This window comes from Xyrauchen texanus, chromosome 47 (assembly GCF_025860055.1).
Source record: "Xyrauchen texanus isolate HMW12.3.18 chromosome 47, RBS_HiC_50CHRs, whole genome shotgun sequence".
Lineage (NCBI taxonomy): Eukaryota > Metazoa > Chordata > Actinopteri > Cypriniformes > Catostomidae > Xyrauchen > Xyrauchen texanus.
The window spans coordinates 22,334,586-22,361,187 of NC_068322.1; the positions used below are offsets into that span (position 1 = coordinate 22,334,586).

The 26,602-nt window shown below is 38.5% G+C and overlaps 1 protein-coding gene across 1 annotated transcript; it reads right to left on the minus strand.

Annotated features, from left to right (window-relative positions):
* Window positions 1–1,521: 1,521 nt before the first annotated feature.
* On the minus strand, window positions 1,522–26,550 carry b4galnt3a (beta-1,4-N-acetyl-galactosaminyl transferase 3a). Its single transcript, XM_052121122.1, has 20 exons — window positions 26,378–26,550; window positions 24,412–24,497; window positions 24,243–24,284; window positions 21,947–22,036; window positions 21,764–21,854; window positions 21,575–21,675; window positions 19,034–19,101; window positions 18,843–18,918; window positions 18,675–18,741; window positions 14,013–14,156; window positions 13,815–13,921; window positions 13,194–13,294; window positions 7,460–7,515; window positions 5,087–5,264; window positions 4,738–4,973; window positions 4,243–4,396; window positions 4,080–4,152; window positions 3,787–3,940; window positions 3,159–3,285; window positions 1,522–1,916 (listed from the first exon to the last, which is right to left on the minus strand). Exons 1-20 carry the CDS (start codon window positions 26,514–26,516, stop codon window positions 1,817–1,819), a joined length of 2,190 nt encoding a protein of 729 aa, XP_051977082.1. The 5' UTR covers window positions 26,517–26,550; the 3' UTR covers window positions 1,522–1,816.
* Between the last annotated feature and the right edge of the window lie 52 nt (window positions 26,551–26,602).

A 26,602-nucleotide genomic window follows, 5' to 3' on the forward strand; every position in this document is an offset into this window, starting at 1 on the left:
GGAAGGATGTGCTGTTTATCTAGACGATGTGGTAATATACAGTCAAAGGTGGGAGGATGATCTTTGCCATTTACATGCAATATTTGCGAGTCTGGCAGAAGCAAACCTGACTGTTAACCTGGTGAAGTGTGAGTTTGCTAGTGCCATAGTACTCTAATTGTGGAAGGTAGTAGGACAAGTGTGTCAAACTCTGTGCGGGCCAAAGTTTTGCCATTGACAGCTTTTCTCCTGCTAAAAAAGAACTAATGTGATTTTAAGGAATGGTAGGTTACTATCACAATTTTTGTGCTAACGTTTCAACAGTGGTAGCTCTGTTAACTGATCTTCTGAAAGCCAAAAACTAATTTACGTGGTCTCAAAATAGTCAGCATGCATTTGAAAATGCAAAGCTTCTGTTAAGCACTACACCTTTTCTGGCTGAACCTAGGTGGGATCGGCCCTTTCAAATTCAAGTAGATGACAGCCAGTTGTGTGCAGGTGCTGTGTTGCTACAGAAAGAGGACAATGGCATTAAAAAAACAGTAAGTTTCCTTTCAAATTAATTTAATTCATACCAGTTGAACTACTCCACAATAGAAATTGATTTGGGCACTTCATCATTTTGACGTGTATGTGGGTGGAGGTTCTGTACCTGTGGTGGTTTCTAACCACAATCCACTCAAACTCCACTTACACTGTTTTCGTAGCTGAAATCAGCGTCTTACACTCTGGGCATTGTCCTTACAGCCAAACAGTCCGGAGATCCATCATATTCGGAGGTCGAGAATGTTATGGCCAATACGTTGTCCCGTTCCCTGACTGAATGATGTTGCCAGTTTTACAGTCTTCTCTCGCTTGCTTTCCAATGTCCTATTTGTTCGGTACTTTTCAAGGTGCCAGAAAATTACTGGAGGATGGGGCTGTCGATTGGCGAGCTGTTGGAGCAGACTGAGTTGACGTCAGTGTGTCCTGGTGACTATACAAATATCTTCAATATTTTTATTGGATAAGTAGCCTTATTGAATGTATAAATTTATTTATTTATTTTTGGTATGTATCCAAGGTTACGGAATCCCTCTTTGAGGAGCCTCCGTTGTAGGTGTTACAACCCTGGGTATGGTGCTATTTAAAAAAAATGTTGTCCACCAGATTGCGTTGTCTTTTCCAGGGTGGAGTTTGGGAGCAGGAGTTCTGAATTACCGGACATGAGAACTGGAATGAGTAGCCCATAAAAAGGTCCTTCTTCCCAGTGTGTTTGCCTTTCTTCACCAGCACTTTGAGTTGTTTGCCTTGGGTTTCCATGATTTATTGTTCTTTTAATTTATTTTTCTTATTACATACGTTGGATGTTACTTTGACTTTAAAATAAATTATATTTTTTATCCACATGTGGTTTGTAACATAATAAATGCTGTTAATTTATATTATCATTATTTTATACCTATATATTGATAAATCACAATTTCGTTGGAGAATATATAGATTTTTTAAATATGTATATTATATATATATTATTTTATTTTTTGTAAAGGATTACCATCATTTCTGTATGAAATTTCACAACATACAAATACATTAGTGTAAAATATTTTGACCAAAAAAGGTAAAAAAAAACAATTTACAAACTGTATAAACGCAAATTCATAATGAATATATGAACACTTTTGACCATTTACACCACAATTTGACAAAAACAATCAACTTAAAAGCTCAGTCATTCAACAACATCATGTAAAGGCCACTGACAAACTGGTACAGGTTATGACGGTTTTGAGTGCAAAATATTTGCAGCTAGTGTAGAAAACGGCAATTGGAGCATGAAAACAAGCATCCCCTGTTAAGCCGGACTGTCGTCCCACATTCCGTGTTTGGTGTGAAAATGATGCAGAAAATTTCTCACAATGAGTCGCTCCACCTCCAGTCCATTTCCTAAGACTCTAAAAGATGGAAAAATAAGATGTTTAAGAAACATTTTTTATCTAAAACATTTCAAGGTAAGGTTCACCTAAAAACAAAAATCCTGTCATTATTTAATCAATCACCCTCCTGTCAAATGGTGTTTTTAGTTTTGGTATAAATGACATCATTTTAATCTGCACGTGGGGCAGACATGAACTTTGGGAGGAGGTGAGGATTACTACTCAATAACTTTAAGCATAATTTAAGGTTAAGGTTAATTTACATAATAGCCGGCCAGTAGGTGAGAGACGGAGCACGCATTAGCATCTGCCAGCCGGAGGTCGTTAATCACTTGACCATCAGGACTCTGTGCTGAGTTAATGGTTCCAGCAATGGAAGAAAAGGATCCAACATCACAGAAAAAATCTTTGTCACTGGCACGGCCTCTTGTGTACTCTTGAAGTGACCAATGACCACCTCCTCTTCTGAAGTATTGAAAAGTTGATCTGAAAGTTTTCATCTGCAATCGCACTACACTGCATATCACAAATGCTGGTTGTAATCCTAAGTGATTCTATCACCATGTGTCTTCATGCATTTTCTCCTAAACTATAATGTCTAATGAAATCAGAATGTGGAGGCACAACAGTCTATTTTTATTGAACAGAATTTCTTCACTCACTGAAAGCTTCATATGGACAAACACGTCCTATGGCAAGTTTCGAGGGGACACATACACAATCACAAACTTTCACAAGGTAAAGTTTCTCCTTGACTCACATCCTAAATCAGAGTTTTACAATTATTTATGCTCTCATGGTACTCCTGTTGTTTTTCTGAGGAGCTCCACGTGAAAGGGAATTAGAGAGAGAGTTGCGATGAGTTGGCATGTTTGTCACCTCTCTGCCATTTTGTAACTGCAAGTGTTTTATTCCTCTGACTGGAGAGAGAGAGAAATTTCAGCAAAACTGTCTGTATACTGTTTGTTTGACACCTTCGGCAAAAATGGAATTGTTTGGTGTCTGATAGTGTAGCAACGGCTTAATGATGCGGTTATGGTGGCAGCCCCTGGTCACTATGAACTGTCGATATATGGCAAAAGCTGCATAAAAATTCTTCAGAAAATTCTACTTTTGTGTTCCACAGAAGAGGGAAACGGCATCCAGATTTACAGATAACATGAAAGTCATTTAATATTGAACAAATTACAATTTTGGGGTTAACAATTTTCCAAAAACTACAGAATTTGTATAATTGCATTAGTGATGTCCTCTTGTTACCTGTCTAACAACTCCCAGTCTTCACCTCCCCATTTTTCTTTGAATTCTTGTGTGTTCATTCCACCAATTCGGACCATGTCTGACTTGTAGATTCCCATCAGACCATAACCAAAAGTCTCCCAAAAACCTATGGAACAGTAAAAATATTTGACCTCAGTCAACCAATAAAAGAACACATCAAGATTATTATCATGGTATTTTATAACTTTGTTTATTTTCCCAGATTGAAATATCAATGTTTGCAAGGCAGCAAAATAATCTTTTTAATGTTTTAGATATGGCTTAGGTTTTAAACTTTGGTTCAATTAAATGCCAAATCAGAACCACCATGTCAAGTGATTTACTGTTGGCTCTGCATGAGAATCAACACAAAGTGCAAAATAATTGCAAAAAAGAAGACCATTTGCAAGTCAGTAAGTACATATTATAATGGTAATAGTGTAACATAATCACTATGTGGTTTTTATGGTGTTCTGTAGTGATAGGCTTCTATATCTATCGGCTTGGCTGAATTAAATCTGAATAAAACCTTTAATATCAAACACAAATATAGTAATAGCAAACGAAAAGAAGAGGAATTTCAATACACTGCTGCCTTGCTAGCACTGAACTTATTGGAGACCAGTACCAGTTGGGTCTCTTGGAGAAGCACCACAGTCCAGTCTCATCACAACTGGAGCATAGACCATCTTTCCCTCGATAGTGTGTTTACGTATATAATTTACTATATTCACAGGATAGTAGAGGTGCAGGTCGCACAGGAACAAAATACTATGTTCATCCTGAGGAGATAGGACCAAAATTAAAATATAGAATTCAGCAACATTTCATCCATTCTGTATAATGCTTTCCTTCATCCATAATTGTAACATTACAGGAAGCAGAAATATGAGCATTAATTGTTGAAACACGGTTACTGACTTTTATGAGATCTATTCCAGCTTGAAGACCCCCCGATCTTTGAAAATTACCCTCCATATTCCGATACTGGTAACTGCAAATATATGCATTGTGCATGTTGATAATGTTAGCATTAGCATAACACACTCATATGTACATAAACTTTAAAAACAAAGTGCTTTACCTTGGTAATTTAGCTTTCTTGAGTCTTTCCTCTATATCCATATCAGAACTATTGTAGTCTATAATGATTACATTAAAGTTTTTGTCCCCAGTTTCTCTGTAAATTTTCTCCATTTCCCTGATAAACTGTATGATCCACCTGGCCTGATTTTTCACTGTTAGGAGACATCAAGTGAAATAAGGAATAATATACAAGTTCAATGCTTGCATTTACAGTTTGCCTCATGAACACACTCTGACTTGGGAGACCAGCTAAACCAGCTGAACACCAGCATGGCTAATGTGGGAGCTAATCAGCCAAACACTGTCTTGGTCACATTGGGAGAAACAGTTAAACCAGAATACCCAAAACCAGTTAAACCAGCTAACACCAGCAAAACACTTCAGGTTTGTTTAAACTGGTCTTTCCAACAGGGTGGATTAAATCTAAGGATGCAAAATGGAACAAGTACTATTACATTTATTTAGTAATTCAAGAAAAATATTGGGTAATCACCTGCCACAATTATATGGACAGTAGCAGATGGGTTCCAGCTGAAATCTTTTGGACTGCAGAGAACTGGTTCTGTTTTTGCATCCTGGGCTGATTCCATATGCAGTGCATAAACGTAACGTGAAACCAAAACTTTCTGACCCTGAGGGCCTACAAGTTCTAGTTCCAACAGATACCGGCTGCCCACTTTATTGTCCTCACGCCTCACTACATTCAACACTCGCAACAGAGAGAACCCACTGTAGAGATGGAAAGTCATTTGTTTTTGTTTATCTACCTCTTAAAAGACAAACCATTTTAGCTAAACACAAAGAGGGAGAAAGAGAGACATTAAAATACTCTTAGAGCTTACCGTGTCGGCTGTTTTGAAAGCAATTCTTTCATAAAGGCTCTAACAATGGGCGTGACATCATTTCGGGTCATCACAATGTTTCCTGCTTTTTTGCATGAACTTGACGAAGCAGCATTTTGCTTTGAAGCAACTTCTAAGGGTTTCACGTTGAAGACACGCTGCCAAGAAGAACCTCCACCTAGTTTGGGTTTTGTAAAATAATTTAGAGTACTGAATTCAGTAAGTATTGTATAAGCACTATATTCAGTATTTAGTTCTAGCATCCACTCTTAAACATAAATGTTCTTCAAGAATTCTTAGAAGCACCCCATCACTATAAATATTAAAGGCATCTTGAGGCATATGCCACACCACTGGAACCCTCTGGAGATCCTCCAGTCACCTTTTAGTTCTCTGAGAAACTTTCACACTAGCACATTTGGTTGGCACACACATTTGTTTGATGACAAAGCTTGGTTGTGAACACTGTGAAACGCAACTTCAGTATTTGTATGATCTTGATCACAATTATTATGGTTGAATGCATTTTTCAAAACTATTTGGCTATCAAATAAACCACCTTCAAAGAACAGCTAACATTCTTCACATCTCTTGCAAAGCATCGTGGTAGAGAAACACTTAAACTCACATCATTGCACTTTCAATGCATCTGTGTCAGACAAACGCAAGTGTCGTTCTGTGCATGTAAAGTTTTAGTGGTGAAGCTGACATCTTCTCCAGTTGTTACCTGGTTACAGTGGTTAACAGCTGCCGCTTGTACTTACATTTATAACACAATCGGACTGTGGTTTGGAACCAAAAAACATGATGAGAACAGAGATCAGTGGGGGCAGGGGGTAGGGAGGAAGAAACAAACCCCAGTTTTGACCAAGCAACCAAAAAAGAAAGCACCTTTAGTTCCTGCAAGAACTCTAAATCTAAGGGTTGCCGATGGTTCCTTCAGTAACTCCATCTTAAGGAAAAGGCTTTGAGGCTCTGTAAAATATCCTAATAAATATGATATTTGAGGACCTTTAAAGGATGCCTGGAGGTTTGCCAGAAGGTTTTTGCCAGTTTGGCATTTGAGTAAAGGTGCCTCAAGTATTTTTGGTCCAGCAAAGAACCCTCTTCTTGTCAAGAACCTTTTTTTGTGTGCTGTAGTATTGGCTCTTTGAATTGACTTAATACTTTATGTAATTGGAGATTAACAAAATTGTAACATTCTAGGTTCTGCTGATAAATGTAATGGTTCTAGGTATCATCCCAGGACTCCTGGGTCCTTTGAAAGACCAGTACATACAATTGTACTCTAAAGAACCATAGAATTTAGAGGTCAACAGGAAATGTGTTCTGAAAGAAGTCAACATTCTCATCCTCTGGTGGTCCCCTTATACTATTTAAAGTGCCTAGAAAAGTGCTATATAAATGTCAGGAAAAAAATCATTATAAGGAACATTCAGAACACATTTTACTTCTGTACTGTGACATATTTGTGAGGTTATTCATCAAGACAAAAATGTAGGGCATCCATTGGGAATACATTTAATTGAGATAAGACGTCTTTCCAAACCAAAATGGAGCCATAGCTGAATGTAAATTTGCTGTGGATTGTGAAAATCTACTCCACTCTTGAAACACAGCTGGGCCCCACTTTTCAAGTTTCCCTTTAAGAGCAAATCGATGTTTTCCATTGGTAACACTTCTTTTTATAATCCTAATTAATAGCCCTAAGCTTTGTTACATTTTAAAAGGCTATCATATTACATCATTGCAACAAGAAAAGGTTTTCCTAAAATCCTTTTTGGAGCCTTTATTTGATCCTACTGAGACCCCATGTGACTGCTGTGTGCAAGTAGCACCTAATAAACAAGCAAAAAATATATATACAGTATATATTTTTTCTTCTTTTTTTTAGAGCAAATAGTTGTCCTAAAATAAACTAATTTGTTTTAATAATTTCAAGCTATAGAAATATTTTTTATTTTTTCCGATTCTTTTGTACATCAAGTAGTTTATGTGTCCACGAGGGTTGGTTATTCATGTTTTTACTTGGTTTGTTATTTAGCTTCATTTCCCTGATAAACTGTATGATCCACCTGGCCTGATTTTTCACTGTTAGGAGACATCAAGTGAAATAAGGAATAATATACAAGTTCAATGCTTGCATTTACAGTTTGCCTCATGAACACACTCTGACTTGGGAGACCAGCTAAACCAGCTGAACACCAGCATGGCTAATGTGGGAGCTAATCAGCCAAACACTGTCTTGGTCAGACTGGAAGAAACAGTTAAACCAGAATACCCAAAACCAGTTAAACCAGCTGAAAGTGTAACCCTTTAATGACAGCATAAGTAATAATAAGGAAACCTCTATAATAAGAATTTTACCCTTACCTCTTTTTTGTATGTCCAGATCCTCAACCTCTTTGAGATAAGGTGCAAACCCTTGACTTGAACAGGAAAGATGAAATCATACATATATCATACCATACATACACTTGTACAACCACACAAATAACATACAGTTTGTTGTAAGTAGGCATGTGATGGTATAACATTTTCATGTCACGATAATTGCGGAAGCTTTTATCATGGTGTACGGTATTATCACGGTATTGAATTACATTACAAAATGGGTTTAAAGATAAATGTTGTTCTCTTAATAACAAGTTTTATTACTTTTTCATGAACAAACTGGCCTTTAAATGAACAGATAACGAAGAACTTTGAAAAGAACCCTGAACGTTAAAAAACTACCATCAACACCAAAGATACATAGCCAAAAATAACAATTAGTTGATGTTTCAATATTTAAATGGTCATATCCCAAATTGCCACCAATCATTACAGATCAGTACAGACCATAGACTGTAAAAAAAGATGGACGACGTCCCTTCGCTCTTTTCCATTGGTGAGAACTGAAGCCGCCAGTGTACCGATATGGCGCTGACATCTTGGGACTTGAGTCTGCGCAGTTGCGATTTCGAGACCAGACCTGTGCAGTATTATGCAGGAAGTAAAGCCACGAAATCAAAGCCCCGCCCTCACTCTCGCTGAATCAATCGCAAGCACATGCCCCTGCACTTTTGACGGTGTGAAATAATTAGTTATAGAAATTTAGATATTAAATTTAAAGCTCCAATCTCCTCAGTCCTCCGAAGATCCCGAAAAAAGTTAGTTGGTGCTTCAGTGTCTACTTCGCTCAGAGAACCTGTCAAATCACAGCTGTCAATCATGATGTCACAGCACCGTTTTTATAGCATCAAATAACTAACTAAAAACAAACTTATTTTGAAAACAAACACTTGAAATTACATCAACGTGATAGAAACTACAGTAAATGACAGAAACTATCTTTGGAAAAAAGATATGTGAAGTGAAATTTAATTGTTTAGTTGGTCTCACGTCCCGTTGTATAACATGGGGAGGCACAGCTTATGACCTATACTAGGACCAGTCACCGGGGGGGTGATCGAGACGTTTTGGCTTCACTTTTGAGGGCTTGTGCGGCACACTTGGTACAGACATTGTTTTGTTGAGGCTAATGTTAAAGTAAGGCTATAATAATTTGATCAAGCCAGCTACTAGGCTACAACAATTATGCATGTTTTTTTTTCAGGATTATCCAGTTGCTAATATATCACTAGGCACTAGCTACGAATTTAATAACCACACGTTCACACACTGTATGACAACGTACGTTTGCATTGCATTCTAACTTGAAATTCATATTGAAATCATCATTATGCCACATTGCCATTGCTGATTACAGGACGTATAATCTGATCCAACTGTATTTTAGTTGTTACTACGAGATGCAAAAGTTACTGTGTATTTAGCTGAGTTTTAGTAAATTACTCTTTGTCCATTTGAAAGCAAGCTACACATCTGCAAATGGCAACAACGGTTCACTTTGATTGTCATCTTAGTTGTCACTTAGCTAACTGTTTCCAAAAACAGTTTGGAAAAATGAGCAGAATTGTCACAACTTACCTTTATCTTGCTGAATTTGAACAGAATGATTGTCACGCAAATGAGCGATCACATTGGAGGTGTTCCTGACTGTTTCGCTGACACTTGTCTGCCACATGCTTAACACAAAGGGAAACCATCACTACCTCTGCATTTTTCTGGGACTCAAACTATTTTCACACTCCTGACTTAACCCTATTAGAATGTGGATAAAGGGTAAACTGTATTCCAACTTCAGCCATGCTTCTAGTCCACGCCTATTTTATTTTTTTACATCAGAGTGCAAACACGAAGTGTTGTAAATCTGTAAATGTGTTGTAAATCTTGATGGAATAAAAACTACAATGCTATTCGAAAAATATAAAGTTTATAAAAGGTTATCTCGAACTACAGTATTTACGGTATTTTTAAGTGCCCATGATAACAATATTGTGCGTGTTATTTACCGTGATATACCATAAAACGTCATGGTTACTGTTGTAACCTCCGTTCCCTATCGAATGTAGTGACACAAGGGGTCTTTCTTGAGAGTCTTGCGTACCTCTGAACTTGAGAAAAGGCCAATGTGAAATTGGCATACAGAATTTGCATATCCCACCCCCGGGAGTGGACAGGCATCTGTCAGTCAGGTTTTTGCACTGAGGAGCCGAGAATAATGTATGGCACGTTACAGTGGTAGGAATAGTGCCATGGCAAGGGGGACACAATGTCTCGTTCCCTCCATCAGGGAACGGAGGTTACAACAGTAACCATGACGTTCCCCTTCTGTCACTCACTCGATGTTGTGTGATTGTAGTGTTACAAGAGGTCCCATTTAAAAACACCATGCACTAAACTGTTACGTGAACTGCTAAGACGGTGTAAGCAGGCTGTTGCATGCTAGAAGCAGCTTGACCAGCCTACTGCTCAGCAGATATCTGCTAGGGAGGTGCTGTGGGACAGTGCCCGCGAGGATGCCACACTCCTTGTAGAGTATGCTCAAACCCGCAAGGGGGTGGGCACGGCCTAGGTGTGATAAGCTAGGGAGATAGCATCAACGACCTAATGAGTCTACCTCAGTTTGGAGACGGCGTTCCCTTTTCGGCATCTGCCAAAGCAGACAAAGAGCTGCTCAGAACATCTAAAGCCCTGCATGAAGTCCACATAGATATGCAAATCATGTACCGGACACAGCACTGAAGAGGCTGGGTCTGCCTCCTCCCAGGGCAGCGATTGCAGATTCACGACATGGTCCCTGAATGGGGTCGTAGGAAGCTTGGGCATGTAGCCTGGTCATGGTCTTAGGATTACTTGAGCATCTGCCGGACCGAAATCCAGGCAAGTGTCGCTGACAGAGAACGCTTGCAGGTCCCCAATCCTCTTGATGGAAGTGAGCGCGATCAAAAGGGCCATTTTCAAGGAGAGGGCTTTGAGCTCGACTGAATCAAGCAGCTTGAAGGGGGGTCTCTGAAGGACTGAGAGGACACTGAGAGATCCCAGGAGGGGAACAGGCTTGGCCGGGAAGGGTTCAATATCCGGGCGCCACTAAGGAACCTGATAATTAGGTTGTGCTTACCAAGGGACTTGCCGTCCACTGTTTCGTGGTGGGCTGCGATAGCAGCAACATACACCTTTAAGGTGGAGGGGAACAGCCACCCCTCCAATCTCTCCTGCAGGAATGAAAACACTGACAGAACTGCCCATCACTGCGGGTCTTCAGATCTGGAAGAGCACCAATTTGCGAACATACGCCACTTGAGGGCGTAAAGCTGCCTGGTAGTGGGAGCTCTGGCTTGGTTGATCAATGTCTACAACTGCAGGTGGTAGACTGCTGAAGTTTTCTGCATCCCGTCCAGGGACCAGACATAGAGGTTCCAGAGTGGTCCCTGTCCCCTCCGAGTGGGCCGGTAAAGAACCACTAAGGTGACCTGTTCCTCATCCTGCCTGACCTTGCACAACACCAGTGCAAGAAGGCTCACTGGGGGGAATGCGTACTTGCCCCCGGGGCCAGGTGTGTGTCAACGCGTCTGTGCCGAGAGGGGCCTCTGTTAGGGAGTACCAGTGCAGGCAATGGGAGTTGTCCTGGAGGCAAAGAGATCTATCTGAGCCATGCCGAACTGGTCCCAGACCAGTTGGACCGCCTGGGGGTGAAGCCTCCACTCTCCGCTGAGCGTAACCTGACGCGACAGTATGTCTGCCATCGTGTTGTGGTCACCCGGGATGTGAGTGCTGTGTAGCAACCTGAGTCGCAACTGACTCCAAAGGAGGAGATGGCGGGCGAGTTGTGACATATGACGAGAGCGCACACTGCCTTGGCTATTTATGTATGCTACCGTCGCGGTGCTGTCTGAACGGATCAAGACGTGCTTGCCCGAACTAGTGGGAGAAACCTCTGCAGGGCAAGGAATACAGCCAACAACTCAAGGCAGTTGATGTGCCAACGCAGGCGGGGACCCGTCCAGGAGCCAGTGGCTGCGTGCCCGTTGCACATGGCACCTCAACCCAGTTGAGAGGCATCTGTGGTGACCCCGACAGGTCTGGACACCTTCTGTAGGGAGACTCCTGTCTGCAGAAAAAAGAGGTTTGTCCAAGGGTTGAAAGCCTGATGGCAGGAAGGGGTGATTAACACATGGTATGTGCCCTCTGGAACTATTTGAGAGGAACCACTGTGCCTGGCTTGAAGCGAGCGAGGCACCTGAGCACTGCACACACTCGGTTGTGAGGTGCGCTGACATTGACACTGAGTCTAACTCCAAGCCAAGAAAAGAGATGCTCTGAACCAGAGAGAGCTTGCTCTTTTCCCAGTTGACCTGAAGCCCCAAACTGCTAAGGTGCGTCCCTGTGGGCGCATAGTAACTCTCGAGAGTGTGCTAGGATGAGCCAGTCGTCGAGATAATTCAGTATGCGGATGCCCACTCCCATAGCGGGGCAAGGGCTGCCTCTAAGACCTTGGTGAAGACGCAAGGGGACAGGGACAGGTAGAATGGAGGACCTTGTACTGACATGCCTGGCCGTCGAATGCGAACTGTAGAAAGGGTCGGTGTGAAGGCAGAATGGAGACGTGTAAGTACGCGTCCTTCAGGTCTACCGCTGTGAACCAATCTTGATGCCGAATGCAGGTGACTGGTAGCGGTGCCCGGAGCACAGGTACCAATCGTCAAGCTGCGTTGGGGGGAAGACAGAGGGTTCCAGTCCAGCCCAACACTCACAGCGGCCATTTGCACGTCAGACTCAGACTTGGCGGGCTGGCCCGAGGGCGGCAGCCCAGTCGAATCTTCAGTGTCAAACGCCTGAGCGCTCTCTGATGCTGCAGCGATGTCATCATCCAGATCTGGCTCTAGGGAGGAAGCAAACTGGCCGTGAGGCAAGCCACCATCGTCCAGAGCGTGGAAGGAAGCAAACAAGCATGCTGGGGGGCGGGTGGTTTGTGGGGCTGTGCCTGGCAAAACTGAGCCCGTTGCCATCCCCAAATCGCCTCCATTGCCAGCCTGGTTGTCCTCAATCCTGTGTGAAGGAGCGATGCGGGGGGGGGCAGCGTCTATGACCGTCGGATCTGGAGAGATATCTACCACATCCAGGAACTACACAGCAGCGGAAGGGCATCTTTATAATGACGCGTACTGAAAAGGACGTTCAACGCTTGCTTGTGTATGTTGCTCTTTTACCAGAAATAATCTCTTTTAGAGGATATATAATCTTTCAGAGAAAATCACTCTTTTCTGAGAGAAGCGCTGTCGAAGCGCCCAGGGGCAGAGGCTGCACAGCATGCAGAGAGGAGAAAGCCGCTGGAATGCGCCATCAGATCCAACAGAAGCTCTCTTGCAGAGGTGGGTAAAACAGTCATGAACACAGCTCGCTGATCACACAACCGCTCGCTCCGAAGAAAAAATCTGATTGACAGACGCACGTCCGCTCCCTTTATACCCGTATGCCGTATGGAGGGACATGGGACAATTTCACATTGGCCTTTTCTCAAGTTCAGAGGTATGCAAGGCTCTCAAGGAAGACCCCTTGTGTCACTACACAACGTTGAGTGAGTGACAGAAGGGGAACCGAATACCGTCACATGCCTAGTTAAAAGCATTAAATATAATAATCAACTAATGTAAACATTACAGTTCTCTAAAAATGGGGGAACATTGTGTATACTGAGTCAAACATTAACATGATTCATTACTTTTCCTGAAATGATGGATCCTGTTTGTAGAAGCACATTTGTTCACTGTGCTCATGGGTTTGTCTTGTGAAGTCATTTGGGTAGACTGAAGAAAAGTAGATCTACAAGAACAGGAAACATGAATGAATTAATTTTCATGACTGAATGACTCGAGAATGGCTTGGGAATACAATTAAACAGATTTCACCCTGGAGTTGTTTGGCATTTTATTGTCAAGTATTTCACAGATTTTTGGTAGTTATCAGAAAATTGGTGTGCATGTTAATACACTTAATTGTTAATGCAATGCCTCGTTCAATACACTTCCATTGTAAGTGCATTTTTGTAAATGTGATTTAGCAGATATATCACCCTGTAGTTCTATACTGGTTGCCCAGTGAAGTTAAGTAGAGTTCAGCCTAGTTAGTGCCTGGATGGGGGACTTCCTGGGGAAAAAAATGTTGCTGCTGAAGAGTTGTTAGTGAGGCAGGCAGTGGGTGCTCATTTTGTGGGTCCTAATGCCCCAGTACAGTGACAGGGATACCCTATATTGTAAGTAAGGTACTGAAGTAAGGGAATGTAAGTAAGGGATTGAAGGGGGCACTGTAGAAGATATATGCATAGTTCAAAAATGTAACTCACTAAATTTACGCCTTCATATCGTGCAATATTTCTTTCAAGTAGGTAACTTGGTTTGTAATGGCATTCGGCAAACAAGTCTTTCAAGTAGGATTCATCCATCAATGTAACTGGTGAAGCAGAAAGACAATGAAAAATTATAAGTGCGCTTCAGGAAACCAATTGTATTATTTCATTTTTTCAAATGGAGATAATACTCACTTTTATAGATGTGGTCTCTTGGGTCTTCTTTGACCATATCTCCTGTAGGTTTGGTCGACTTGGTGAACGGCTTAAGGAATCTATCATAGCTGGCTTCTGTTTGAGGTATGTGATCAATGTCTCCCATTTTTAGAGAGGATTCATCTGAACAAGTAAAAAAGTACACATAGTATCAACAAGTCTTATTTGGAAAATCACGCTTATGGGACCACAGATGGACATCTTGTAAATCTTTTATCCAAAAACATGGCAAGAAACCAAACCATGAAATGAATCACGGTGAGTTCACGTCATGTTGGAATGACTACAACTAGATTCCTACTTGTTGAAACCATCCACATCTTCTTTGAACTCTTAATTACAAGTTGTAAACTCGTGGTTCTACAAAAATACAGAATTGACAGTTCTGACATCATGTAAAAAGAACCAATATGGCAGGGCTTCAACAGATATGCCATTTTATTATATCCACTGTATCTTGGAGCACTTTCTTTGTTATTAAATATCTTGCAAGAATATATAGAGGTGAATTAATTTTAGTAATTAATTATTTTGTTGTAATCAATTTTGTGCATATTTCCTTTTTGGGGTTATGAGTGTTGCCATGGAAACAAATACTTTTGAGATCCAAGGATTTGAACAGCTCCGAGTAGAATCTCCTCATAATCGTAATTACACATTAACAAGAACACAAGAAATATTTGGTAACACTTTATTTTACGTAGTCCTTGATACAGAGTAATTACTTAGTTAATTACTTAGTAATAAACGTTGTAATTACATGTACCAAAATGTAATTAACATGTAACTAAGTTATGGTACAGCCTGTACTTACAGATTGTAATTACACACATGTAATAGGCAGCTACTGTTACACATATGTAACAAGCCGAGTCTGTTACATACGTGTTACAAATATGTAACAAGCCGAGTCTGTTACATACGTGTTACAAACTTGGTACACTGTAATTATGTAAGAAAGTACTTAGTACCACACAATGTAACAAGAAGTACTTAAATATATTAGGCTACTAAGGTCTGCAGTTACATATGGCAAATGTGTACGTTTTGTAGCATTACATGTATGTAACATAAAATAAAGTGTATCAAGATTGTACTTAAGTGGACTTCATGTGTATCTACATACCTTATCCATCTTAAATAACCCACTAGTTCACCGCTAAAATACATGCATTAGCTTCTTAATTACATTAAAATTACAGAAAATTACACAGGTATAAGCTACGTAAAATAAAGTGTATCAAGACTGTACTTAAGTGGACTTCATGTGTATCTACATACCTTGTCCATATGTAACTTAGTTTGAATTAACTCTCTAGTTCACAGCTTAAATACATGCATTAGCTTCCTAATTACTTTGCAACTACAGAAAATTACACAGGTATAAGCTACGTAAAATAAAGTGTATCAAGACTGTACTTAAGTGGACTTCATTTCTATCTTACCTTATTCATATGTGCCTTAGTTTGGGTAAACTCACTAGTTCACAGCATAAATACATGCATTAGCTTCTTAATTACATTGCAACTACAGAATATTACACAGGTATAAGCTACGTAAAATAAAGTGTATCAAGACTGTACTTAAGTGGACTTCATGTGTATCTACATACCTTGTCCATATGTACCTTAGTTTGGGTAAACTCACTAGTTCACAGCATAAATACATGCATTAGCTTCTTAATTACATTGCAACTACAGAATATTACACAGGTATAAGCTACGTAAAATAAAGTGTATCAAGACTGTACTTAAGTGGACTTCATGTGTATCTACATACCTTGTCCATATGTACCTTAGTTTGGGTAAACTCACTAGTTCACAGCATAAATACATGCATTAGCTTCTTAATTACATTGCAACTACAGAATATTACACAGGTATAAGCTACGTAAAATAAAGTGTATCAAGACTGTACTTAAGTGGACTTCATGTGTATCTACATACCTTGTCCATATGTACCTTAGTTTGGGTAAACTCACTAGTTCACAGCATAAATACAAGCAGTAGCTTCCCAACTACATTACAATTACAGAATACTGTATTTTAACTCAATAGTGTAGAGTTGAATTGATGTGGTTACCCTTTCCATCCACCTGCCTGCACACAAAAGGTGACATTATCAAAATGACAAGTCAAATTGTAAATTTATTTTCCCCTTCAAATACAACATATAATTAGCAATGTAATTAGGAAGCTAATGCATGTATTTAAGCTGTGAACTAGAGAGTTAATTCAAACTAAGGTACATATGGACAAGGTATGTAGATACACATGAAGTCCACTTAAGTACAGTCTTGATACACTTTATTTTACGTAGCTTATACCTGTGTAATTTTCTGTAATTGTAATGTAATAAAGAAGCTAATTAGGGCTGGGATAAACGATTATTTTTTAAACAATTAATCTAGCGATTATTTTTCCGATGCATCGATTAATCTAACGATTCATTTTTCCAGTCCGATTCGATTTCGATTCGATTATCTACCCATGAATTGACTAATAGCAATTTATACATGTTGATTTACATATCTGAATGAAAACAAACATTAATTCCTTAACATTGCAATATATGTTTATTGCTCTTAAAATTCCAAAATTAAAGACTATACAAGTGCAAAGTAATGCATTCTTAGTCAGAGTTAGCATTCAATAAAACCTTGAAGCCTTGAAAACACATAGGCCTAGCTTACTGAAAAAGTGCATCTTGTAATTCTTCTTTCAGATTAAAATAACAACTTAATGTCTAGCATTCAATAAAAAAATAAAGGTCACCCAAAATACTTGTTTAGAGCAATTGAAAGAATACAGTAACCAATGTAAACTTGAGGGCTTTAAGCTAATACAGAAAGTGCTTTTCCAACAAAAAATAAATAATGAAAATAAACATTCAGAATTCAACATTTATGGGCCTAGCTTACTGAACAAAAGCATCACATGCAAATAACAACTTACACTTTCCTTTCACCTTAAGAATAGTGTGTGTGTGTGTGTGTGTGTGCATGCGCGCGCGCGCCGGATGGCGCCTCTTCAGATGCTGGTGCATTGCCGTGGTGCTAGAATGGAAGGCCATCTCCATTTTGCAAAGACGACATATCACGGAATTGTTTCCTTTTAAATGAAAGTATTCCCATACTTTTGAGGAGCGAGTGCGTGCCGCCTTGCACTGCTGATAGTCTGAGGAGCTACTCGTGTTGCTACTACGCTCCGGCGCCGCCATCTTTGTTTTGGGTCTGACGAATCGACGCGCATATTTTGCGTCGACGTATTTTTTGCGTCTACGTCATCGCGTTGTCCCAGCCCTAAAGCTAATGCATGTATTTAAGCTGTAAACTAGTGAGTTAATTCAAACTAAGGTACATATGGACAAGGTATGTAGATACACATGAAGTCCACTTAAGTACAGTCTTGATACACTTTATTTTACGTAGCTTATACCTGTGTAATTTTCTGTAATTTTAATGTAATGAAGAAGCTAATGCATGTATTTTAGCGGTGAACTAGTGGGTTATTTAAGATGGATAAGGTATGTAGATACACATGAAGTCCACTTAAGTACAATCTTGATACACTTTATTTTATGTTACATACATGTAATGCTACAAAACGTACACATTTGCCATATGTAACTGCAGACCTTAGTAGCCTAATATATTTAAGTACTTCTTGTTACATTGTGTGGTACTAAGTACTTTCTTACGTAATTACAGTGTACCAAGTTTGTAACACGTATGTAACAGACTCGGCTTGTTACATATTTGTAACACGTATGTAACAGACATATGTGTAACAGTAGCTGCCTATTACATGTGTGTAATTACAATCTGTAAGTACAGGCTGTACCATAACTTAGTTACATGTTAATTACATTTTGGTACATGTAATTACAACATTTATTACTAAGTAATTAACTAAGTAATTACTCTGTATCAAGGACTACGTAAAATAAAGTGTTACCAAATATTTCTAATTTAAAAAAGTTTTCATTTGAATGTATTTTTACTCACAAGTCAATCAATTTGTCTGTCTCTTTATATTATTCAATAATACCCTAGCAACCAGTGGTCAACCAATATGGGATTTTCATTGGCAGATGCCAAATCTTTGGAATCATTAAGGCAGATGGCCAATAAAAATGCCGATATACATAATACAATTCAACAACTGCCAATCTAATGTACACAAAACCCAATTTTTTTTTTACAACATTTACTGAACTTTGCTTAAACTTGCAAACTTGAAAACGAAATTGTTTACTTTACATTGGCAAATCTATTGGTAGATGTTGGTACTGACACAAAGTCAAGTGAACACAGTCACCCTAGCAACCAGCCAAAACACCTTAATAGCTGCCTAGCAATGATTCAGAAAAACTTAGCAACAACCTACCAAGGCCTACACCCCTTCAAACTGTTTGAGTTGTTAAACTACATTCTGTAACGCTTACTTATATTGAAACTTCTTTCTCTTCAAACTGTTGTAAAGCATTTAAAAACCTGTTTCACAGCCCAATTCTTTGTAAATGTGTCAGGTATGGAAATGTCAGAGAGTGCACAAGACATTTACATACAAGACACATAATTGTTTCCACCCCCTCTTTTTGGGCACCCTGTTAAGCCATTTGACTCATTTTCAAACATACCTTCATATAGTGATAAAAACTCAGAGCTTATCACTGAAAAACTGCTGTTGTCATGGTTTAAGCACCACTGAAAAGAAGAAACAAACAAACATAATCTGAGATTATTTAAATATTCTATATTAAGTTCACTGTACAAGTCAAATTTGGCATTGTAACACAAACACATACCGCTATTTCAAGATGATCCATTCCACCATTCTGTTTTAGAATTGCTTCGAAAAAATACTTCATGCCTTTCACTAGCCTAAATGAAAGAGACGTGAAAAGACTAAATTGCGGGATGTGTTGGGACCAACAATCTTTAAAACATATGTGAGTATGTTTTTAAAAGTTAGACTCCAAAAATAAGTTTTCCTTACAAGATGGGTTTGGATATCTGGTTTGAAAATTTCCAATACTCGCCTGGTGCAGCCCATTCATCTCCTGTCTGATTTAAAAGAGAAGTTTTCCTAAATTTTCCTTTGGCAGTAATAGCAGTTTATTCATCTGATTATTATGAATATCTGATTCATAATATGTTTTTATAATCTTAAATAAAGCATTTTTTTTTTATTAGGGCTGTCAATTTAACACGTTAATTCAGTGCCATTAATTATTAAAGAAATATCACACGAGAAAGAGTGCTGTATGGCCCTACATCAGCACGGCTGTGATTCGGCTGCAGGCACGAGGCATTTGTGAATGGAACTACATTCTTACACCACAGATCAGCATCTGCTGTTGATAATACAAAAGATGCGTACAAGTCTCCATTACTAATTCAAAAACGTCACCTTAGAACCAGTATTGACAGCTTGGGCTGTAGAGAGAGAGAGAGAGAGAGAGAGAGAGAGAGAGAGAGAGAGAGAGAGAGAGAGAGAGGTTGAGTTTGTGCAATTACCCGTGACTCCCAAACAGTAGTGTAGTGTTAGTCAGCTTGCTGAAGATAATGGGAATTCTGGTCAAATACATCATGTTTTCTCTGTGTAAAAATAGCTGTCTGATCGGGCACCCCCCCCGAGTATTTCGCATAGCCGGTTCGCAAGAGTAATTCACTATAGAAACCGTTCTCTCCTCCGCCATATTGAATATTTATATCTCCTCACAATGCGGAAAATCTGGTAAAAGGTAAGCACCTTGAGAATGTTTTCGATTACTCCGTCTGTTGTGCCTCTTAGCTGTGATAAGCCTTAATGCTGAAGCTGTCAGTTTAACTGTATTTCCTGTAATGTAGCAGTAGTAATCCGAGTGATCATGGAGTTATAGACAATACCAATGACTTCAAAGAAACAGCTTGCTGACTGATGTGCTCTGACACAATGTACGTCAAACATAACTGGCTCAAAACACATAAAACTGGTTGTAAAGGGATCAATGGAAAGGAGGAGGTGAGGACCAGCTTCACAATATAAATAACATTTTAATGTGAAACTGAAACCAAAAGACACAAACACACATAGGATGGACAGCTGCCCGTAAACGTTCTCTCTCTGTCACACCACCGACCGCAGTCTGCCTTTATCCCTCTCGGAGGCTTGATTAGCCTGATAAGAGAATCATGACCCGGCCCCGCCCTCCGCCCTGTCACAGTGGTGTTTTGTTGCCACCTGCTGGCTAAAATCCTAAATATCACAGGGAAAATACAAAAGACACATCTAGCTCTTTTACACATCTGCGCTGCTCTTACACTTCAGTTTAGAATGACAGGAACACAAGCGGAGGGATACAAACAATGAAGCATCCGAGTGCTGATGTTCTGAGAAATCAGTACTTACGGAACATTTCTTGTCCAATCAGATTCAAGGAATAGAACTAACTGTTGTATAAATAAAGCATGACGGGTTAATATACTTAATGCAATAAATCATGTGCCCAGACTATAATAAGGAATTCATGCAATTCAAGCTTGAAGAACCACCTGTTTTCTCCAGGGGACAGTAAAAATGCCTGCTGTATAGGCAACATGCATCCTTATACAGAGAACAAACCACATTTACCCACAGCAGACAGCACAAGATGAGAACACATTCTTGCGTTAAAACAAAGCTGTTACAACTCATAAAGGAGACTCTTGTTCGACTTCATTCAGCTGCTTTGCGTCTTGCTGTTCTTGCGCCCATCTGCTCTATTTTGGATTGTTGGTGTATGTAAACAAGCACTAGCTGGACGACTTTGACCGTTTGGATGCATTTCTGCTGATCTACGCCTCAGTGCACCTATGTGTGTGCATCATGTTTCACCGTGCTATGGACTGTGTATGTGTGGCTCATATCAGCGTGGACTGCTTGTGAACCAGTCGTAGTACAATTCAAGCTTTGAAAAGGAACTGTAATTGATGAAAGGGCAGTTAAAAACACTTGGACTTGACAGCAAAACCGTTAGTAAACAGTTTCATTCATGAATATTTCATATGTCATAGACTGATAGTTTATGGCGCTGAATGTTAACAGTTGAGTGAAGCTTAATATATTCAGATGCAATGTATTGGATGTGCGTTATGGGTAAAACCTGAAATGTAGTTTTATAATGTTGTGGAGATCTTGTTTATTCTTTTCTGATTGAATTTCAAATAATGCTGAATTGGAGGAGCTGCACGATGATAGCCAATCAGAACAGCGGCTGTTTACATTGTACAAAACAATCTAAATGGTTTTATGGCGACGCTGAGGCCAAAACTGAGTGTTTTAGTCAGAGGGCCAGAGACAGGGTGGAAAATTATCATTAATTACTAAACTACGACAGTTTTGGTGCAAAAAACTTTACTGAGATTATCAGTGGACCTCAGGGAAGATAATACAATTATAAGGGGGCATTTCATCACCCCTTTAAATTGACAGCCCTACAATTAACATTTTCTAATTGATCATTTTAATCTCACCCAATGGAACTTCATATACATTCACATTCACTCCAGACATTACCTCTCCAACATAAACGAGCCTTTGAAGATTTTGAGGACTTTCGTCTAAACTGAGCCAAAACTCAGAGTTGTCATCAGAGGCAATAGCAAAAATATATTCATCTGTGAACAAGACAATATTACTGTTGTTAACTGCCACTTCTGGGCAGTTTATTCAATTCGATAAATACATTTTCAATGCAGGACCTACCAGTTACTGCAGGGTGAAGATAGCCAAAGATTCTCAGACCATAATAGTTTGATTTCGGAGACACAGCAAGCCTGCTCACTGTAGTACGCCTCTGTAAATAAGTAAAACGATAGCATATGATACACTGAGACCATTATTGTTAAGAAATAGAATGAATAGTAAATAAATAGTTACAGAACTAACATTGGGAAATAACGGATAGAGAAAGTTATTCCTAAATTGATCAACGGATCCACCGCAGAAGTCTTCAAAAACGTGCATGTTCACACGACCCTGAAAAGATAAAAACCCTGCATGATACAGCAATCAAACTGTTATCTTCAATAAGCATTGATTTCAAGAAATGATTGCAGGTTTTGTAGTTTTAAGAGGAATACATATTGAATTGTCATCTCCTATTCTGAGAAAGTAAAGCTTTAAAAGGAGTCTGCTGCCACGGTCCAAGATAACAGATATTTGGTAAATATAAAAACTTTTTTGAACTATACAGACATCCGAAAAAAGCAGCTTCCCATAGTTAACTAGCTGAGGAAGACTTTCAGAACAGTTCATTTTAGTGACATCAAGATCCTTTTAGAAGTGTGACATTTAGAGTTTTATGCAAAAAGTGTTTTAGAGGTCAAATCGGAAATACTTTTTGTTGGTCTCAAATCTCTTAGTTTAGATACTGATGGTATTGTAACTGTGAACTGTACAAGGCGTCACTGGGGTCGTACCCTTGTTTTGGGTACACATTTCTACCCTTAAGGAGACAAAAAGGAACAAAACACTTAACTGTCCCTTTAAAGATACACATTAGGTCTTTAGGGTACAATTATGTACGCAAAATGAGTTATACATTTTAACACAAGGTATTGAAACTGTACCATTTTTCCCCTTAGAAATGACCCCAGCAACATGATTACTCAGGAGGTGGAAATGAATGTTCCAGTACCCTGACATTGGCCCCATTCGGTATTGTCAAATGTTATCTCCCATCAGACATCTTTGCATAAATTCAAATTTGTTTACTTTTTCTCGTGGCGCTACTGATAGAGAGACCTGAAGAACTTTTGATCTATTGTCGCTGAATGATTTTTTTTTCCGGAAATAGTTTTGCATGCCCTCGCAATAGTTTTGATAGTTTTAAGGCAGTATACTGTATAAGTTTCATTTTTTTTCATTGATTTATTTAATTTGGTATTTGTAGAGTTCATGACAGTTCAACCCATCCAATATCATCTTTTTTGGAAGGAATAGGCTGAGGTCAAAGCTTGTTTTGCCTACCGTTTTTACCTCTCTAGTTTTATAAATTATTTGAATTAAACTTAACAAAATGTACTGTTTGATTTACCTGCTTAATTTCTACAGTATATACATGACATATATGTATACAGTACATTTATACAAACAGATACTGTAAACATATATACATATTACAATGTTCCTATACACCCATTATTTTATACCTTTTAAACACCTCAATTTTAAACATTCTCTTAAATGTATTAATTGTTTTACTTTAATTCATTTTTAAGCCTTCCATGGTATTTGTAGTAAAACCATAATTATGGACGAACGACAAAATTATGATTTTTATTACCATAGTTTTACTTATACAGAAGGCCTATTATTACTTTGGTTTTAATACCATGGTAAATGTATTGCAAGGGAATGCAAAACTTATTGCGAGGGAAAGCAAAACTATTTCAGAAAAAAAAAAAAAATCCTGCTCTGTCATCAAAGGAGCTCCGCAGAATTTACAATGAAATCACCCCAGACCACCTTTTCATACAGACACTGTTAGGAAAATGAAGGTTCAATACGTTAACATTAGTTAACAACATTAGCTAACATGAACTAACTATGAACAGTATGGATAAAACATTTATTAATTATGGTTAATGTTAATTTCAGCATATACTAATACATTTTTAAAATCTAATGTTGTATTTGTTAACATTTGTTAATACACTATGAACTAACAATGAACAACTGTGTTTTTATTAACTAACATTAACAAATATTTTGATATGCTGCACAAAATATATTGTTCATTGTTTGTTCATGATACCTAATGCTAATAAATTAAAGTTTTTTGTGAAGTGTTATCAAAGATTGAATTTTGAAAGTCACTCAAACAGTATCTGCTCTAAGTGTATGGTGGGCTAGAGAACACTGCGGGTGGGACAGTCAATCAAATTTTGCAAGAGTGGACCAAGCTCATAATGAGTGGTTGTGGTCCAAACAGTCCCCTTCTGTGGATCTGGTCTTTGACCCAAACTGAATACAAAAACAACAAGATTACAAAAGTGTGTTTACTGTTTACACACATGCAAAAATATCTGATCTGTGAAAAAAAAAAATTATTGGTTGATGCAATTTACTTTTTCAGGATAAAACTAGATTTTTTCAAAGTGTTTGAATATTCACTCATAAAAACATTTAATACTCTTTTTAAAATGTACATTCATTTAATAAAAGTAATCTTTGTACACACCTCATGATTTTTGGCTGGTGGTTTTTTGTTGGCACTCTTGTTCTTAGGAAAGAAACAAGAACAACAATTGTTTATTTAAAATCAGCAAAATGGGAGGGATATTTTCTCATCTATTTTTATTAAAGCATATTTTACAAAATGCAAGAAAATGACAGGTCAACTATCTTACCTTGATCACCACAGCACCAGGAGGTTTAGAATCTAGTATCTTATATTCTATTTTGTTGTCTTCCTTTAAATGTATTTCTGCAGGCCCTTAAATGATGAGGAAATAAAAGTAGGTGTTCAAGTCAAACATAAAATGCAAAAGTATGCAAATGCTCACCTCTTGCCAAATATTAATATAAATTTGAATGGTTTGTTCTCATTCTCAAATTTCTGGAATAGTTTTGCATATCCTAGTTATTATTTTGGGTTTCATCGCAAAAAAGAACTATGGTTATATTATAGTAATGTAACCATTGTTGTTTAGTAGTAACCATAACTGTAGTAAACATATTTATGCGTGAAAACTATAGTTATACTATAGCAATATTGTAGACTGTAGTAACCATGTTTTTTTTTTTGGTGGAAACCAAGGCTCAAAATCAGTTACTTCGACGCTGCATCAGTAGCTGATGCCATGGGAAATTCCTCCCAGTAGTAACTATCTCTGAAGCCCTTTGAAATCCCTCAAATATATTGGCACATGGCCCTTAATGCTCCTTGAGGATATAATCTGGAGTGCAGAACCATTTTATCAGAATTTTCCTCTTCAGGATCACAATTTCATCTCTCGACAGCCGAATCTACGCTACGTCATTGAATCTACTCATCTGAACATCGAGTCAATTATGTACTACCTTCCTGCATGTGCCCTAATGAAAAGCTTATCCTTTATATCTTCCGCATTTGAAATGCCATTGCATTGAGTTTATTTTGTGTGTTTTATTGTCTGCAAAGCACAAGAGAGAGCCTTTTGCTTAACAAGATCTTTTTCTCCACTGAGCTCGCCCATGACGATCTTTGCCCCACCACTGGCGCATATGGTGCTATTACGTTTGCCGTTGGGACCAATGCTGGGACGTAGATCATCATGGGCGAACTCAACAGAGAAAAATAAATCGTTAAGCAAAATGCTCTACAGACAAGAAAAAAAACACACAACACAAAAACAATGCAATAAAGAGATAAAGAATAAGCTTTTCGTTAGAAAGAAAACCATACGAAAGTCTCTGATGCTGAGTAGACCATTTTTCTCTGGTAACATTTTTCATAGTCAAAATGTGGACTTTGCCCTACTCTACATGTTTCAGGTGCAGCTGTATTCACTACACTTGACCACACCAAGCAAAGAGGCTTCAGTGAGATTATGCAGTACCAGTCCTTTAATGCACCTCCTTGTAGTGGGATAGAAAGCCAGGCCAGCACACCCTTCCAAGCCCTGTTGGCTAATATCCACTTTCGTAGGCAAGACCTACACAGCAGCATGTGGAGTGAATGTTGACTTAGACTGAGAATTGTCCCTAAAAATCTCTTTTCGTGTTTTTCACAGAAGTAAGAAAGTCATACAGGTGCATGAGAGTGAGTAAATAATCCCCTTTAGAAGTTAGACAATCCAGATCCCAGTTTAGAAGTGTCCAAACCAGATAAACAGGCACTGATAATATTCTGTGATTGTAAAAAATGTGTTTTCTACAAAATTTTCTACTAAAAATATTTGCTTTCTAAGACAAGTAGAGCAGCTTGAATCAGAAGTGTGAACAAAATAAAGTAGTAAATTACAGAGATGCCACTATATCAGTCTATGATATGTAATCTGATAGATGTTATAAAGACAGAAAACTCTAATATGCTGCATGGTTATGTGTCGGGGGAAACCTAAGCATAAATTGTAGGTTATCGTGCCTACACTCAATTCACATTATAATCTTTTTATAAATGACTAAATGAACAAGCAAATAGTTTGGCAGTCAAAGACTCTTTCAAATGAACTGGCACTCCAATTCCAAATTAGGACAGCGCACACACAAAACTTTGAATACTCATTTACTTTCACTAAATGTCATGTTTGAAGAAAAGATAAAATAGCATAACACTTCAGAGAATAAAACATAAGTACAATTATCGAGTCTTTGAAAATGAAAGGCACTCACCAGCAGGGGGGGGGAAGAAATTCAAGTCCTTGTAATATGCTCCCAAACTTATGATAACATAAATTAAAAAACAAAGAAAAAGTACATAAAATGAATACATCATCACCTTGCGGTGGTTGAAACCTCTCATGACAAACATTTTGCTTTAGTGCTCAGCTCAGAATGTTGTTTCTCCTTTATTATGCTTGTTAAACATACAATGTTTCTACAAAAAAGAAAAGAAAA

Excerpts from the sequence above, each read along its gene's own strand:
- b4galnt3a (XM_052121122.1), bottom strand. The coding sequence starts at position 26,516 with ATGTTTGTCATGAGAGGTTTCAACCACCGCAAGGTGATGATGTATTCA. Across the intron at positions 22,037-24,242 it reads CACCAGCCAAAAATCATGAG|GGTCGTGTGAACATGCACGT; the intron begins GTGTGTACAAAG and ends TTATCTTTTCAG. Across the intron at positions 3,286-3,786 it reads TTCTCCAAGAGACCCAACTG|GTTTTTGGGAGACTTTTGGT; the intron begins GTACTGGTCTCC and ends ACTGTTCCATAG.